This window comes from Phalacrocorax aristotelis, chromosome 19 (genome assembly GCF_949628215.1).
Source record: "Phalacrocorax aristotelis chromosome 19, bGulAri2.1, whole genome shotgun sequence".
Taxonomy (NCBI): domain Eukaryota; kingdom Metazoa; phylum Chordata; class Aves; order Suliformes; family Phalacrocoracidae; genus Phalacrocorax; species Phalacrocorax aristotelis.
In genome coordinates, this window is record NC_134294.1 from 2,354,746 (window position 1) to 2,372,158 (window position 17,413).

The 17,413-nt window shown below is 42.7% G+C and overlaps 1 protein-coding gene across 2 annotated transcripts in view; it reads right to left on the reverse strand.

Annotated features, from left to right (window-relative positions):
• The window catches only part of CAPZB (capping actin protein of muscle Z-line subunit beta), a 71,344-nt gene that overhangs the window by 39,985 nt on the left and 13,946 nt on the right, over positions 1-17,413 (reverse strand). For both annotated transcript variants that reach the window (XM_075114250.1, XM_075114251.1), the window contains exon 3: positions 3,832-3,921. In XM_075114250.1, coding sequence (XP_074970351.1) covers positions 3,832-3,921 — 90 coding nt within the window. The remainder of the gene's footprint in view (positions 1-3,831; positions 3,922-17,413) is intronic.

The window sequence follows — 17,413 nt, forward strand, 5'->3', positions numbered from 1 at the left end:
GGCCCATGAGCACAATAAATCCAGCTTTCTCAGAGATGCACCCCTCCAAGACACATCAGTGAAGCTGTCTTGCAAAAAAACCCAAAAGGATTCCAGAGGCTGCAACCCCAGCTATCACTCACCTACCCCGTTATGCGTGCTTCCGAGGCGTCCTAGGAAGAGATCCTCCACAACAGCACCACCTGAAAGCTGATGCCTTCTTTAGGGTTTCTCTTGGAAAGAACACAGCTAAAACTCCACGGGACTGCCTTTATTGTACAAGTTATCTTGAAAGAAAGGAACCAGGAGGACGGTTCTCTCAGGTTGCTCTGATCTTCTAGTATAAACCATTTAGCCACTCAGAAGTGAGCTCTACCAGCTGCCTTATTTCATGCCACTCTGATTTCCATGAGCCAAAACAACTAACACAAGAAACATCGCCACCCAGAAAATACCTGTAATATTCTCCTTTCAGCAAGCAATGAGATGTCTTCACAACTGACTTCGATGAGAAGCACAGTGCATCAACAGCAGCAACTTCTGGACAATGTGAGGCGATAAGGAGGTGAGACCATATTTATACTACGCAATTAAAACCTGTATTAATGTTACTAGAGTTATCAGCTGGCATATCCTCACAACAGCTCCATGTAAGAGCAGTACCGTCACCTTTAGCACTCCTCTTATGGGAACTGCTTTACAGTTCCAACTTGGCAGGCAGGTAGATGCTCCAAGGCTTCCGTTACCCCAGTTTCCAGAGGAGCTACAAGGAAAATTATTCTAATTTAAATTAGTTGTCCTTAAAAAAGTATGTGGCTACACTAAACTGTTTTTGTTGAGATTCAGAAGTCCTCTTGTACATTTTGACAGCCTCCAAGTAGTCTATTTACAAATAATGACAAACTGAATTCCAACCAGGGTGTTCCATGCCAAGGCACATTACCAGCACCATGCACAGCTTCTTTCAGGCAGGACTTCTGGAGTCCTGTGATTGACAAGGTCTCTGATGAACTCTAATTGAAGACTCGGCAGTCTGAAAAATGCAACAACAGATGTGGTAAAAGGGCAAACCACAAACTGCTTTGCTAATGAATGAAAAGTGTCTGGTCTGATGAGGGCCAGTGACCCAAAAATTGTCTTCTTTCACCCACCCTTTTTTACTTCATGTTCAAGTTCAGACCCTTTCCCTTGTCAGCCCAACACTTGGGGGCAGTAATGCACAGCCTTGAACATATTCCATATACTCATATCGGCACCAAGATGCTCTTCTATTAAAAAGCAGCAGCAGAGCATGGCTTTGACAGAGTAAGAGGTAGCTTAGTCCTGATATCCTTCCCAGCAGGAACACAAGCCTAGGAAGTAGGTGTCAGTTTCTCACTAGAGTAGTTTTGCAGACCTTTTCACTTACAAAGACTTTTCTAAGTCATCTTCATCTCCTTTCAATGGATCTTAAGCAAGCATCAGAACAGTAGCTTCACTTATCAGTCTGGAGCTCAATTCCTATAGAAAAACTGGGCAGCAAGAAGACATCAAGTAATGGCCTACATTTCACGACGACAAAAAAAAAAAGGCAATATGGGCCTCTGCTTCATGTCTACTCCAGCATGGCAGTGTAATGAAGCAAGAAAACCAAGCACAAAGGAAGCAGAAGTCAAGGGTGCCATCTTTTACAATTCTATTACAAATTTAATGAACCTGCTCATGCTCATCATGCATTTAGCGTCTGACCTTTTACTTCAGCGATGTTACTGTCTGGTGAAGGTAAAGGAAACAGAATAAACCCATCAGCTGTAAAGGTTTGGATGAAACTTGCGAAAAAAGGTCAAAAAACTATTTGCCCAAGTCAGGCTTATGATGTTTTTGGAACTACTACAGGTGGCAGTGGCAGCATATACCCTGGTCTTGTCTAGCTAGTGTGCATACTTCAGTCTTGAGATGTCAGGCTGGGGAAGAGGTCTACAGATGTCTCAACAATAAAGAAATCATACTGGATTTCATGAATTATTTTATCACCACTCGAGAGAAGGGACTGCGATGTCTGGTGTGGGAATCACACAGACCCTTCTTCTAACAAGCGTCATTGAGACTGGTCTGTTTCATGTTACACTTGCAATATGAAAAGAAGCCCAGTGAGCGTGTTGCTGATGGAAAGCATGTAGAGCACTAATGAGCACCATCCAAAAGTAATTCCAACATTTAGAGTCAACCAGCAATTTTCTGAGTCATTAGAAAAACCTCATACCAATTACACAGTCAAGCTTACCATCGCTCCCCAAACAACTCATTGTTTTGAATGGTCCTTGGAGCTGCTCAAACCCTGATATCCGTTCAGTCCTCCAAATTTCATCAGAAAACCATCCGTGTCACACCAGATCATATCAATGATTAAGTTATTCTGTGTCCTACCTCCAGCAACAGCCACAAAAATTATGCTTTAGGTTGCCAAGAGTTTTGGTGGCACAGATGTAGCCAATTACTAAATGATTTCAAGAAAGAGAAATAATCCCTTCCTGCAGGGAATAATTTCTTTCCTGACCCTCAGAGCTTTCTTACCTGTACCTTGGCTTATGTAACTAAAAGCAGTATTTAAAGAGAGTTTGATAAATGAAAGTCAGCCACAGCTTTTCAACCATGGGACTTCTCTCAAGTTCACTAAGACCAGCTTCAATTCCACTTAGGAACAGACCTCCTCAACTAAACTTTTACCTGGTAAGCAGCTGCTCTTCCGCACACAAAGATGACAAACAGCTCGGATACTACTTAAACAATTTAATTAAGAGGCACTAGTTCAAACAGCTACTCTGTGCAGAACCATCAGATTTTTAGAGTGTTTCAGACAAGGTTTGTCAGCATCATGCATAAAATTCAGACCTGCCACAGAAAAGGGACATACATCTCACTACAGGTAAGAGGAAAGGCTTAACTGAAAGGTCTAACAGCCCTGTTCCAGCCCCAACATCCTCCGGCTGCAAATACTTAGAAGCTTAGGTCAGAAATAAGTAATTTATATAGCTTCCCAGCTGCACTATACGGGTTCTATATAGATTCAATCCATATTTCAGTAATACTCTGAGTTACTCCACAGGCAACTGTGCCACACACTGTTCTCAGGGACAGCTGACACTAGCTAGCCTGTTATAGCCCCACTGTGCATCACAGGATGTGCAGGTAATTCCTGTGCAACTAGTAATGAGCATATGCATCCTTCTCCAGTTAGTTTTCTTCATTAGCAGTTTGTAGAAGGAGAACAAATGTTTCAGGGCAAGCAGAAAACAGATATTGGGCAGAAGATGGTGGACCAGGGCTTCTTTTGGATACACACTGGACCGCAGAATACCTTATATAGCACAAATTATAACTAGATTTGGGTGTTCTCCAGAACCCCAGTGTTGTGAGATATTCTGTCTCAGCAGCGCCTTTGAAGCACGTGCCACAGCACATCCACTGCACCTACCACCCAAGTCCTGCGTCAAACTACAAACAGGCAGGTGGTTTATCAGGCAATAATACACACGCACAAGGGCATGCATCAGCCTTGTATCAACTATTCCAAATTACTTTTACTGAACAGCAGCCTCCAAACTGGCGATGACCTCATCAAGAACGCTGCTAATGACCCTTCATCCAAAAGCCTGGCTGTGCATATGCAGCAGTACCTGTTGGCTTGCCCAAAACAAACACGTAGATTCCTGACATTGTTTAGGCAATTGCTGTATTCTTCAACCTTGCCAGAAGACAAGGAGAGAAACAAATCGCCACACCTCCAAGATGCTTCAGAAAATGTTCTGGCATACCAGACCTTAGTTACACCCACGACTCAGCCCTTACTTGGCCAGAGCATCTAGTACTCACCAAGTCAATGAGGTCACTGAGATTCTTCTCTATCTGCTGCGGAGGCAGGCGCCTCATCAAATCCAAGGCACAATCCAGCTGCTGGTCACTCTGCAGAAAAAAGAACATCCCTCTGTCACAATATGTACAGGTAATAAATCCCATTCACACACACACGAACTGCAGCGCTTGCTGACTCCAGACATGAGATACAGTTTTAGTTCTAAGCAGCAGCACATTTTGTATTAACAAGAACAGATTTCAGTAAAGTTCATTACCATTACATCACTGATTATTGACTTGGTATTACAGAAAGTGTTCTAGGCCATGGATTTAAGAGCGCAGCTTTAACTGGTGTTATGCCGCCCATTTAACACCATGCTATTGATGGTAAGGAGTCCCAGTCCTTACCTCATCTAAACCTGTGTCCAATGTTTGTGCAAATGTTTAATGCACTGTTTTTCCATGCTATCTCAATAATAATTTGGGTTAGGGAACTGAAAGTTCCTTCTCCCAACACAGTTTTAACACTTCTCATTCCTATTGTGCCGTCCAGCTTAAGATAACTAGTATGAAAGACAATTCCTGTTCCAACACAGAGCTCGCTCTCCCTCCTTCAGCTTTATCAAAAAAACAGAATAAAACACGCACAAAGTACAATCCATTATTTCCTTCTTGCTACAAAACACACACCAAAAGCTGCCTGTATCTGAGGAATCAGGGACTTAGTTATTCAGAGAAATCACAGCAACACACTCCAACGGGCTTACTGCAGCTGGTCTCACGTCCAGTTCTGACAGAAAAAAACCAAACCCTTGAACTTAACTTCCGAGTCAGAAAATGTGCAAACAGACATTATCACACGCACTCGATGAGATCAACCATGATCTTGACACAACCTTTAGCTCTGCTTCACGCCAACAGATATAGACGGACACTCCTGCAAGCCTAACAGTACCCAATATCTGCACGAGTTACATTGATCGGTAGGTCACCAGGCAGCCGAAGCATAACAGTTTAGTTTCAGTGCTTCTTCCCCTCCCTTTTTTCTTTGCTATTTCTAGCCACCCATGTACAACAAGCTTAGCTTTAATTTCTCCCTCCTGTGTTCTGCTGAGCTCCAGAAGTTTTATTTAAGAAAGGTTCAAAAGTAAAGCAGTTCCATTATCACATTATTCAAGTAGCAGCCCCCAGGTCAGGGAGAAACCGGAAGCGGTGTTTCCTGCAATTAAGCTATACCATAGCAATGAGGAAAGGAGGGAGCTCCCAGTTTAGCAGACATCCATTATGAAAGCCATTCTTAAAAGGTACTGCCCATTCACTATCAAAAGATAAATATTTTACAGCCAGCAAGTCAGACAGCCTGGTCTGAGGAGATTATATATTTATTTCTCATGCAGTTCAGGTTATAGGACATAATCTTTGCAAAATATTCCAGTTCTACAGTTAGGCAGCAGCTCCCGTAGATCCCCAACAGCCTCCTGAAGACCCAAGTCTTCCACCTGAAAAGCAGGATGCACTGCCACGAAGAACAGAAGTTTGACAGTCACCTGTTGCCACTGAAGGACGACACATTCAAGTAGGCCACATAAACCCCCCATACTCTCTACATACCCAGAGAGCATGACAAGCAAATACTTGGCCAAAATGAATCTGAAGTGAAGTTATTTATCTTGGAAAGCGACCCCAAATCAATCGCTGAATGGACTATCATCATGTTCACGCACAGAACTGATTGCCAAGATTTTCAGAACTTACCATCTTCATTAGATGCTCAGGGGAAATCAAAACTACTCACTTTGCTACTAACCTTGCAGGCCCCAGAGGAAGACACTATTTAGATGGCCTACGCCTGCCCAGATCCAGCAGCCAAGCTCAGGCTTTCTTACCAAGTATTTTCTTTACCTCCTGCTATCTCTTACGTCAAGGAAGGAAAGCTGGCACATGGTCACAAGGTCATGCTCCTCACTTTGGGATCGTGGGAACGCTTACGGAAGTGCTCTGTCCTCCTCTGCCAGCTGGAATTGTTTAATAGACAAAAAAGCCTAGGGAAAAGATGATGTTGAAAACCACCGCTAAAGCCACAACCCCAGAATAAGTGTTATACAGTATGACAGTTTTGGAATAAACTACACTGAATGAGGGACCATCTACATTTGCAGTGTTTTATGGATTAACCAAAAGAACTCGGACTGACCATTTTATAACAACATATTCAGAAACAGCTGTAAAAAGACACGAGCAAGACTGTTTAAGGCAAAGACTCTTAAAGGGGTTCATGCATGGATGGCATATGTGGCTGTGTGCAACAGGAAAACAAAAATATCCAAGCACACGCTAACAGTGTATCTTTCTGATACCAAAGAGGTAAAAGCAAGGCTGAGCAGCAGGACTCTTCAGTTTTCTTGCAGAGCATTTAAATAATTAAATGGCTTGCTGGAAGATTTCATAAAGCACTGAAAGACAGGTTCTACTGCATTTCTGTCTGTAAATCTGTGGTGATACAGGCACTTTAATCCAGCATAAATCCATGCTGGCCCAGTCAAAAAGGCAACACAAAGCACACAGATGACAGAGCATAGCGGTATCTTGTGCTATTGGACACATCTGGCATGTCCTATTTCAGACCTGAACAGGCAATTCTACCAGTACCTTTTGTTTCTGGTTCCTTCACTGTAGGAGAGGGAGGTTTTAAAAACTAGGTCTGTGGTTGAACAGATCCTTTGGTTCCAGACCTCTGCCCCAGCTGGAGCTGTAGGTCCCTACATACAAAGGGACAGGAATCACATCCAAGGTACCAAAACTGGCAGCACATGGTTCCCTGATTTTATGGAAGGTCAACACTCCCAGGGATGTCCTACTACCGCAGTTCTGACAGCGGCATGTTACTTACTACAAGCACTGAAAAACCCCACAAAGCCTTCGCACAACCTGTATAAGAGAAAGGTGTTCTTCACCTACCTCACTAGAGCTGACCCAACCTACTTCTCTTAACTTCACCTGTTCTGGACTTCCAGTTGCTTAGTTCTCCTGTAACACTGCATACTGAAGACATGGTTGCTTAACAGATCTCCAGACAAAACATTTCTACAGAATCCTTTGCCTTTAGACATGAAGAGGCTTATAAACCCCTGCTCACTGAGAAAGTGATTAGACAGGCCGTCTCCCAGTCTGGGCTGCTCTGGAAGCCAACCTCTTTGAGGCTGCAGGACTTAATGAGCTTAGTGTTTACTTGATGTTTTCCACCATTCCTGTGTTTCATCCAGCACCGGGCTCCTGTGGAGGAGTAGGGAGTTCAGACAGAAACTCTAAATGAAGTTTTATTACAGCTCAAGTCACTGAAGGATTTAGAGATCATAGGAATCTCAAAGACTGAAAATATTAGCTTAGATGAAAGCTCCTTTATAAGTTTCCTCTAAAGATGCTTGGCTATCTACAATCTCAATTTAAGCATCTCCTACAGCATTCCCATGGTACTACCACAGGGAAAAGCGTTATGAATATGTCTATAGGAGTAGTTACGTTTGTTGAGCTTCTGTTGCCTGCATCCGCTCGTCTCTTCAGTCTCTGTGCTATACTTAGCCTATTTCCAAAAGAGAAACCTGCTCAGAGCAGCCACAGGTCTCTGGTCATCTCGGGACTCTGTGCTGAGGCTCAAATAAAGACAAATTCTGCTGAAAAAAGGGCAGTTGTGTAGATGTGTGGTTGTGTAGAGGCACAGTTGTATACTTTGACTCCTTTCATACTGTAAGCAATATTGTTCAAGGCTGAGGAGGGGCAGATGTCGTTCAATGCAGAACACACAAATAAAAAACCCCAGGAAGTTCTTCAGGCATTTTGAGAAGGTATGTTTGTAGATTGTGTAACAAAACAATGTGTTTCCATTTTCAGTACTTGAAACAAGGGCGTGCTATGGTCATCATTATTCATTTTCAGAGCAAGGGACTCTCCTGACCTTACATTTGTATGCAGTTACCATGGAAGAGGATGCCTGTTTTAATTCTTGCAATTTGCAAAATGCTGAACTTCATTTTGACTCCCACTCGTCCTGTCCCCTGAACCACACAACTCCTTAGGAGAAGGAGGGGGACAGGGCACAGGAGTTTATTAATGGTCCCCTGCCCTGACACTGTACACTGATAACATCAGTCAACAGGGGCTGACCAGAGATCACGCAAACCTGCAAGTAAACTACTTCTCATGCAGCTGTTTCAGTTCATGGCATCCAAGCATGCGCTGCCAGACCAAGGCAATAAACAACCCATACCACATTTGCATTATATTTTGCACAGAATTGTCACCTGATAAATGCGGTTATTCTAAGCCAAGATGCATACCCAGAGCCTTTCAAAGGTGACTAGCAGAACTGGTATCACCTCACCAAAGCTATGCTTGTTTTCTCTTTTCACTAGGCACTAACAATCTGACGAGTTACCACCTACAAGTACTTTGCACTTCTCTTTTTATTTATGTTTACACATGCATTTCACTAGATACACTTACAAAAATTTGCAGGCTTTGCTCACAAGTTTTGACAACCCTGTTGCTGGTTACCTGAGACTCAAGCTATATTCCTGGTTTTAAGAGGGTTTACACAGACCTGCAGAGCTGTACTCATTTCAAAGGCTAAGCCATTCCACTTGAAAGGAGGTAAAAGATTTCATTTGAAGCTCCCGGCCTTCCAGTCACCAGGAATTTGCTTCTATTTATCACAAAGACCTGCAGATTTAATTCCCCGGTCTCCACAGCTTTGTTCTGATAGCTCCCGCTCATTTGACTATGTTATTGCTGAGCACAGAGTTAGGCAGTTTCTTCAAAAAGAAAACCAGGCTGGTTTCACTTCTGTATTGTCTTTCTGTATTAACACTACTCTGAGCTAACTCCTGAACCAAGAGAAACCTGCTGAGGTAGCCCAGTGCTTCTGCAGTGGTAGCTTCTCCCTATCTTAGGCCTTTCTGGGAAATAAGCCACTCGGGGCACCAAATCTTTCCTGCCAGCAAACCAAATATAACACTTCTACTCAAGGTGTGATCCTGTTACCTAACCCCTTTCCCATCTGTGACACCAGCTGAGGAGAACTGGGTGACCTAAAAATTACTTCAGTAGTTAGGATTAAGGTAAAATGCCTCACACGTGTAGCAAAAGCATTCATCATCTGGCCCATGCTTGGCCCTGAAACGCCAGGGTTGCTAGGACCCTGCAGCCACGTTGTAACAGATAAAGATCTTCGAGCTGCTTCGTGCACAAGTCTTGCTCAAGACTAGCATCTGAAAAGTTATCCAAACTTAAAGCACAAGCTAGCATCTCAATTTTCAGAGAAGAGAAATACAAGATAAAAATCTGAAGGGACACCAAAAATAGAACATTTGCTCAATTTATGCAATTCGAAACAATCAGACATCACATCACTTTGGTCCATGGTCAGTTTACAAGCAAAAAATCTTTGCAAATTAATCCCTGACCAGAAGTACGCAACCAGCAAATCACTTTTTTTTTTCCCTTTCCTTTTATGTTGCAGACATACCCCAGATTTTAAATCATATTATTTCCTGTCAGTTCTCCCAACAGGAATGTCTGACTAATGTTTCAGCTTTGTGGTACTAAAACACTACATTTTTTTTTTTTTTTAATTGAAACAGATATGCTGCTTCCCCTCCTGCTTGTCATTTTAATTCTTGCCAACTTCCCAAGCTCAAAAGGCAGAAGACTCCCTTTTCACATTCCACAATAGGATAGTATTACTGCTAGGAGCTTTAGCAAAGGGTTGAATTATTGTAACCCCTGTGTAATAAAAAGTTCAGTAGTATGTTAAGTCGCAGGATTCCCTTCTCGGCTGTCAGCATTCACTTTTTAGGATATTAGAATTGAAGGGGAATAACCCTGTACGATCTATTAGTCCAAGATGAGTTCCACGCTCATGACGTTTCCATCAGCTGCACATACTCCTCGCAATCTGCTTTTCTACATTATTTTTCCCTTGACTATTAACCCTCTTCTGGCAGATTCTATCTAAAACCATTCATAATATACTTATAAATCACGGCTTCCTGACAGCAAGGTGTACAAGTGGGAGAAACAGCAATAGCGTATTTAAGAAACAAATCAAATGTAATAAAAGCTGAAGATATACTACGCTGCGGACAGTTATAAAAGAACAGGTCAAAGATTACTAAAGGAACATGACACTGACGCAGAATACATTCTCCTTCTCTCAAACTACTTCTAGCTTTGTCTCCTCTGGTTAGGATGTGATCCAGCAGCTTTTATCGTCTCAGACACGTACGACCACGTTGTGTGTTTAGTGACATGTTTAGCTCGATTTGCTGTGGTCACGACCAAACAGACAGACCGATTGCTGAGAGCGCTTATTCTATGTATTACAAGTGAGAAGGATTAAGGATTAAAATTTTTAAAAAGTGATGGACCAGAAGACTTCAGCAGAAGCCGTCGTATTCGGGCTCCCACAGCTCTCCTGGAACCGGTACCTACTTACAGAGCAAGTCACATCAAAGCTTTTGAGCCAGCGAATCCTTGGAGATGTTCTCCTGCAGAACATTATTTCTTTTATCCCACACTGCTCTAACTCTTAAAACAACTGAGCAGGCAATGGAAAGGCAGTACTAGCCCCAATTAACGACTGAAAACACTTTCATGGCTTCTTTTCTGAATTCAAGTCAAGGTGTTGTACACACTGACAAACGCACCTGCATGCCTGTCAAAAAATGAGAGGTCTACTCTAAACCTCAGAAACATTGACCAGCTTTTGTTCTACATCAGTCCAGAAATTTAATACGCAGTAACTTCTGAAAGACAAGTGCTCACGAGGGATCTCTTCTTTAAAGAGGAAAGAGTAACTTATACATCTGCTCCCAAGACTCACGCAGGGAACTAAAATAGTCTATGGGAAGGAGAGCAAATGCGGCAGCTTAAGTTTCATTGCCACCAGCATGTGAATGACACTGGATACTTCTCACCATTTCAGGCTGACAGCACAACTATGGCAAGTCCTAGACAGACTAAAGGAGAGGCAATGGTCTTCTAGGAGCAACTACCAGAGAGATCTCCTGCATTCAAGCTCCGTGAGCACCCCAAAGCTTGTGATCTGCGTTTTGCCAAATCCTTGTTTGTTGCTTTACCTTTAGGCAGATGCTTTCAAGAATCCACTCAATCACAGTCTGTGTTTGACTTTGCTTCATCATTCTTACCCCCTAACCTGGTAAGCACTGTTCACTGCTGATGGGACATTACTCAACATCCTAGCTCAACTCTAGAAACAAATACCAAGTGGATTATAATGCACCAAAGGCATTTCCATTCATTAGTTTCTAAATAAACCAGAGCCACTTGCAATACTTTATTAATAAACTCAGTCTTATGAAGCAACTCTTTTTTAAGCCACTTTATCTACTGAGGAAAAAAATGACCCCTGAGAGTATGGCAGAGGCCGTTGGACTGTAATTCACTATGTGCTTTAGAAGTAAGAATTCAGCATCTCCTGGAGTCCATTCTGCCGCTAGTTTACCCTCCTTGTAGCTGTTTTTTGATGAGATGCATTGCAGTTCCTGTTAGCACAGCTACAGAGGTGTACAGTACACAGTGGGAAAGAGCAACGTTTGCTCAGCGCCTCCTTCCTCACAGCAAGGACATTATTTCAAGACAATGGGTACTTGCATTTACATTCAAAACTAATTTAACATCTATTGCTTTAGTTTATATCAAGTCCAACACACGTATCTTGTCACCTGTCCAGTGACCAGAGCCACGACGTACCAACAGAAGAGCAGGACGGACCAGCACCGAGGCTTTGGGAACAGACTAGTCATCCTGACCTTTTGCCACCATCGCTAACAATTTCTGCACCAGGGTTTGTCTTCTGGGTAACAGAAACAATGTTTTATTTATTAAATTTGTCATTGAACATGACAATGTCATTTGCTAACTTTCATCTGGTGCCAAGAATTCCTGGGAAGCATAAAGTTTGCAAAAAGTCATTTCCCAATAAATCACGGCATCAAGTGAACATGCAGTCTGTTCGCCCCACGTGAAAGAGTAAAATAGCTACATAGAAAAGCTGCACAGTTTGCAAAACAGCATCGCTAACTTTTAATAAGTGGGATTATAGTCACTGAAGTTGACTGTAGAGCTGACCACCTATTCCAGTTAACACAAAGATTTAATTCGGTTAATGTTACTGCACAACAGGGTTTTTTCCCCATTTTGAATCTGGATTTAACACAAAATTCACATTTTCTTTTTTGGATATATGTACAGGTAGAAAATCTTCACTAAACAAAATGAAAAAAAAACCCAACTGTCACAGCACAGCATGAAGACAGGAGAACTCGTCCTGATTTTTCAATCACTTTGGAAGGAAGGTTGTAACATCTGCCTGATAGTTTCTCTCTCAGAACAGACATTGGCTTGAGCGCACGTATGCACGTACCCCTGAAAGACAGACACCAGACGCAGCTTTACCAACAGCATAACCATTCAGTATTACTTCATGCATCCAGCAGCTTCAGACGCCCCTCGATATTTCCTTGTGGCTCAGTTCAGCACTCTGCCTCCATCATTTTCTGTAGGTTCACAAATACTTTGGCACATACTAAGGTGGCGCACAGGGAAGCGAGTCTTGCTTTCTAAAAACAGTGAAGCTACCTCCTAACCACCCTCCTTTCCCATAGGCTCACTCATACTGACTCACACCAAACAAAGGATCACTGCAGAGCAGCTAGTGAAGTTTCTGCAGCCCATGCAACAGGAAATCATTTGCAGGATCTTCTTCCTGACCTTACCGGCCCTTTTGTAGAGAGTCCCACCACCTCTGCAAGATCCTTCCGTACAGCGCATACAGATCTGCAGCTGTATCCCAAATTAGTGATTAATATTTTCTCATCCCCATCCTCCTACTTCATTAGTTCATTCTTTCTCTGTAGAACTACTACTACCTGGCTAACTAGTTCAGTCCTTGAAATAAGCTAACACAGTAGGTCTGCGTCGGTTCGTGAGTCTGATGACCTGTTTTTCACAGTCACATTGCCCTCTTGCCTTCCATTCAAGTATTCCTGAGGAAACACCCAAATCAGTCTCTCGAGAAGGACCACTTAATCTTACACAGGGGTCAATTCATTTTTTTGATTTTAAATTGAAACCGTAATTACTACAAAATTCAACAGCTCTTGAGATTCAACACTGCCATCTGTAATCCTGAACATCAGCAAACTTATTGTTTGCAATGATTTCTTTTAATCCTGTTAACGCTAGATGATCTTTCCAAAATGCTCTTTTATTCTGCGTGCTGCTTGTTTTGTGTTCAAATCAGCCTGGTCACGAAAGCGTCAGAAGAGGAACTGCTCAATTCAAATGGAGATTTTTTTTTTTTCTTGCAGAAACAGCCAAATTTGGCAAGTCGGTCCTGGCCTGACAGATCCAGGTTCTCCTTCCAGTCATCTACAACCTAGGTTTTTTCACATGAGAAGCTACTTACCTCAAAAACGTTTGAGAAAGGGTACATGACTATAGCAGCAGGGAGGCGTATACTCTATCACCAGGGTGACAACAAAACAGACACGCTTATTGAAAGCGTAACTAACACAACTAACATCACCATTTCAGTGTAATGCTTTACACCAGCCTGTTTGCAGAGCCCCCGTCAGCCCAGGTAAGCTGCCCCCACGCTCACGGTGGCTCAGTTTACTATACAAACTCAGCACTTTCCAGCGTCCTGAAGTCTAGTAGCCAGGGTTGTAGATTCACGAGATAACTCTGGCAAGTAATCGGATGCCTGGCAAGGCAGAGGTGAGAGACAGAGAGGTTATCTAATTAGCCCTCATCCCTGAATGTTCTCCAATTGCCTAAAAGGTCAAAAAAGTAGGTTAATATGCCTTTCACTTGTGTCCAGCAAGACATACCTTGCTGAATACACTGCAAAGCTTGCAAGACAGTTCGGTTTTGTCCAAGGGATTCAGTGCTACGGTTTTCAAGTTTTGAACTGGGAAGCTAATGGTTTGCCTATATTTAGGCCATAAGACTATCACATCTCCACCTAACAAGGTATACATGCTCCCTGGTATTCCTTCCCATGCTGTAATTGCCAGGCTTGCCCATTCTTTCAGTCTTTTTATGCTTTCCTTGCCATTTCTGACCATGTCTGACCTACCCTAAAGTCAGAACTGCAGACAGACAACGTGTGATCCAACAATACACACAAGTTGTGCAGAACCTCTAAAAAATTTAAGTAGTAGAGACAGTTTCTGCAGGAGCAGTGCTTCACGTAACACACATGTGCCAGTTTCGATCCACATCAGATTTCTCCTTCAACTTAATACAAAGTTATTACTCATTCCATTTGGCCAGTTTTCACCTTACCAAGCTCTGAAATAGCTCTGCCTGTGCTAACGGCTACACGAAAGCTGTATTTGACCATCCAGTGGAGCAGTGTCAACATGGAGCAGTGTCAATATGGAGCCAAGATCACGCCTGCTCTTCGCATTACATCCAAAACTCTCTGTGACGACCCCTAAATTTGCACAGCGACAGGACTCAGTGGATAAATACAGCCATTAACTGCTGTGGTCAGCAAAATGCAGCTGGTATTTTACCTCATTCCACCATTTCATGGCTCTCTCCTCCTTTGAATTAACTCACCAGAAGACCCATCTCTTGTTTCTTGAGCCCGTCTCAAATTGCAGGCACAGGCTATCAGCCAGCCACCAATCACCTTTGCTAGCAGCAAGCTTTTTTTAAATCTTGGTATTTACCAAAGCAAAAATAACTAGGGAAGGCAGGTAACAGGACATCGCTTTCAAACTCAGCAGTTTGTCTAATGGAAAAGATAGAACATTTCACCTGAAGAAATGCAAATAAAATTCCCTGAGGGAATAAAGAGTATTTTATTTATGGTGGCTTTGACTGGTGGCTTAAGACAACCACTGAGCTTACGTCTTCAATGTAGTCTCAACCCTTTTTCCTTCCGCCCAAAATCCTCTTACTTAAGCACTGTTTTCAGTCTCGTTTCAGCTGATCCTGCTAAAATTGTTAGATCCTGGGTTCTGCTTTCACCGAGGCTGGTAACCCCCCTGCTTTGCAACAAGGACGTGATTGGGATTCCAAGTCAGTGCATCAGGAAAGAACTCGGCTCCACTTTCTGCACCAAAATGACATGGAGGACATCTTCTTCATACCCAGGGAAACAGCACCGGCACAGACACACTCTGCAGGATGGCTGCAAACACGTTGAGTAATGTTTCATGGGTTTAAACTGAGAGTCAGGACTCCTAAGGCAGCCCTGCACTGAAGAATAACACAGGCTATGCTGACAAAATATAAACTAGTAAGGTTTAATCTGCATATAGCAGGAATAAAGTAGGTAATTTATGAGAAGGACAGCCAGGTAAGTCAAGTGTGTGCAAATACATTTTGTAATTCTTTGGCCCAACTTGGAAGCGGTGGCACAAAGAGCGCGAGCTCAAAGCACGCTGCATGTTCTCCTAAACCCTACAAGAGGAAGGTAGGGCAAAAGAACAGCACCAGATAACACAAGAAAATTAATCTTCCTGGTTGATGCCAAGGCTCCGGCCACCACCCTAGGAAACACAGCACAAGATATTATCTAATGCAGCTAAAGTAATTCTAAATAGAAGCCTATTTTGGGCACAAGAAATAGATCCTGTTTTCAATTCCTCACTCGAAATCTCATTGTATCTAAAAACCCAGAAAAAGGACCCGATTGCCACTTTACTCAGGCAGCACTTATTCTGGAAAATTACAACATCTTAATTTGGAAACGAGCAAAGCAGCTTCCTCAAGTTCCCTGCATTTTCTTCCCACAATAAATTCTCTCAGCTCAACTAACAGAGAAATGTCTTTAAAACTTGCTCAACCAGCATTCACCCTTGTGCCCCATAAAGGAAGTTTCAAAAGCAAACATCTCATCTACCACCCAGGCAAGAGCTCAGACTTCCCAAGACAACCCGTTGGGAAGCACCTGTGCCCATCCTGCTCCAGGACATAAGACCACATAAGTGAATTTTGGCCACTTGATCCGGCCCAGATGAGGGGAAGCCAGTATAATTCAGCTCAAGTAAGCCACAATAGCTTAATGTTCTCCAACTGCACTGCAAGTTTCAGTTACTGTCCTCAGGCACCTGCTCCTCGTATTTGGCCAATTCTCACACTAACGTCAACGTGAACACCCCATTCATGGACTATTACGTACTCATGAAGGCATTACAGAAAAGATGAAGGAAAAAAAAAAATCAGTTCATGCTCCAGCTTCAAGTGGCCACACACTTCCACCACACCAGCCTGAATTCTTAATCGTTACGTTCAAGTTGGAGAAACTTTTTAATTAACACAACCTATCAGCAAACAAATCTTGGGCTAGAGCCCAGCTAGAGAGCGCAGGAAGCTTGGGAAAGGCTTATGCCGATGTATTAACAGCTCCTTCACACCACACAGGTTTCATCCATAAAGAAAATGCAAATTTGAAGTCTCCTGTTTTTAAGTGAAAATTTTTTTCCTCCCCTTCTTCCTTCAAGTGGCGAAGGATTGGGAGGAATTGCAGCGAATGCGTGCTTTGGACCTTATGCATTAAGGAGAGAGAAACTGCTGGTTGAGGCTTTTTAAATTCTTTGGAACTCCCAGCATAAATCAATAGGAAAGTGGGAAATTATAATGCATGGTGACTGAATAAGAATATGAATAAACACAGAAGATCAGCATCCCTTTGAGCATCTCCTACTTCTGCAGTCATGCCCTTTGTTTGAAAAAAACAAATCTTTAAACATCACATTGTATTAAAGTGAGGTAAAAAACTGGGCTTAGCATAGCCCTAAACTCCAGCTGACACTGCCGATGCAGGCGCCTTTCAGAATTTCACTCTTCTGCAGTAGAATTGCTAGCTCTTCAGCTGATGCTGAAACATATCCAGTTTTATTTCAACTTGAGGTGGCACTACTACAATGTTTACCGGCTCAAGGGGTTAAAAAAGACACCCCAACAAACCAAAACACCTCCCTACAAGTTTTTTTTTTAGCAGAGCAAGGAGCCATTTGGACTTGACCAAAAATTCCTCCAAAGGGCAAGCAGGAGAATAAATGCTGCACCTGCACTCTCAATCCAAGTCTTCAGAAGCATCCACCTACCCAAAGCCAAAACTGGACGACTACGCAGCACCGGGGAGCGCCGCACAATGACGCACAACCCCCAAGTTCATTGGCTGTCCTTCGCCCATGAAAGTCAACTGACTGAAAACATAGCTGACAACTGTAGAAGTAGAAATTGAACATGGAAGTGATGTTTCTTACCAGAGTCATTTCTCTACCCAACTACAGTAATAAGGACTAAAAATAGTAATTCAAAAGAGTTGAACTGCACTTTCATTTTGGTTTACTCCTATGTCAACTAGTAAGATATCAGCATATATATTTACCATAGGAGGAAATCCTGTTTGAACAACTTCAGCTTGAGAATGTTTTTCCTTCGCTAATAAATCACAAGATTAAGCATCACTGCAATGGCAGTATTCCCTGTCCCAACAATATCCTCTAACTTGATTACTTTGGGAATTTGCCTTTTAAGATAACGTTTAGCCAAGCTCATA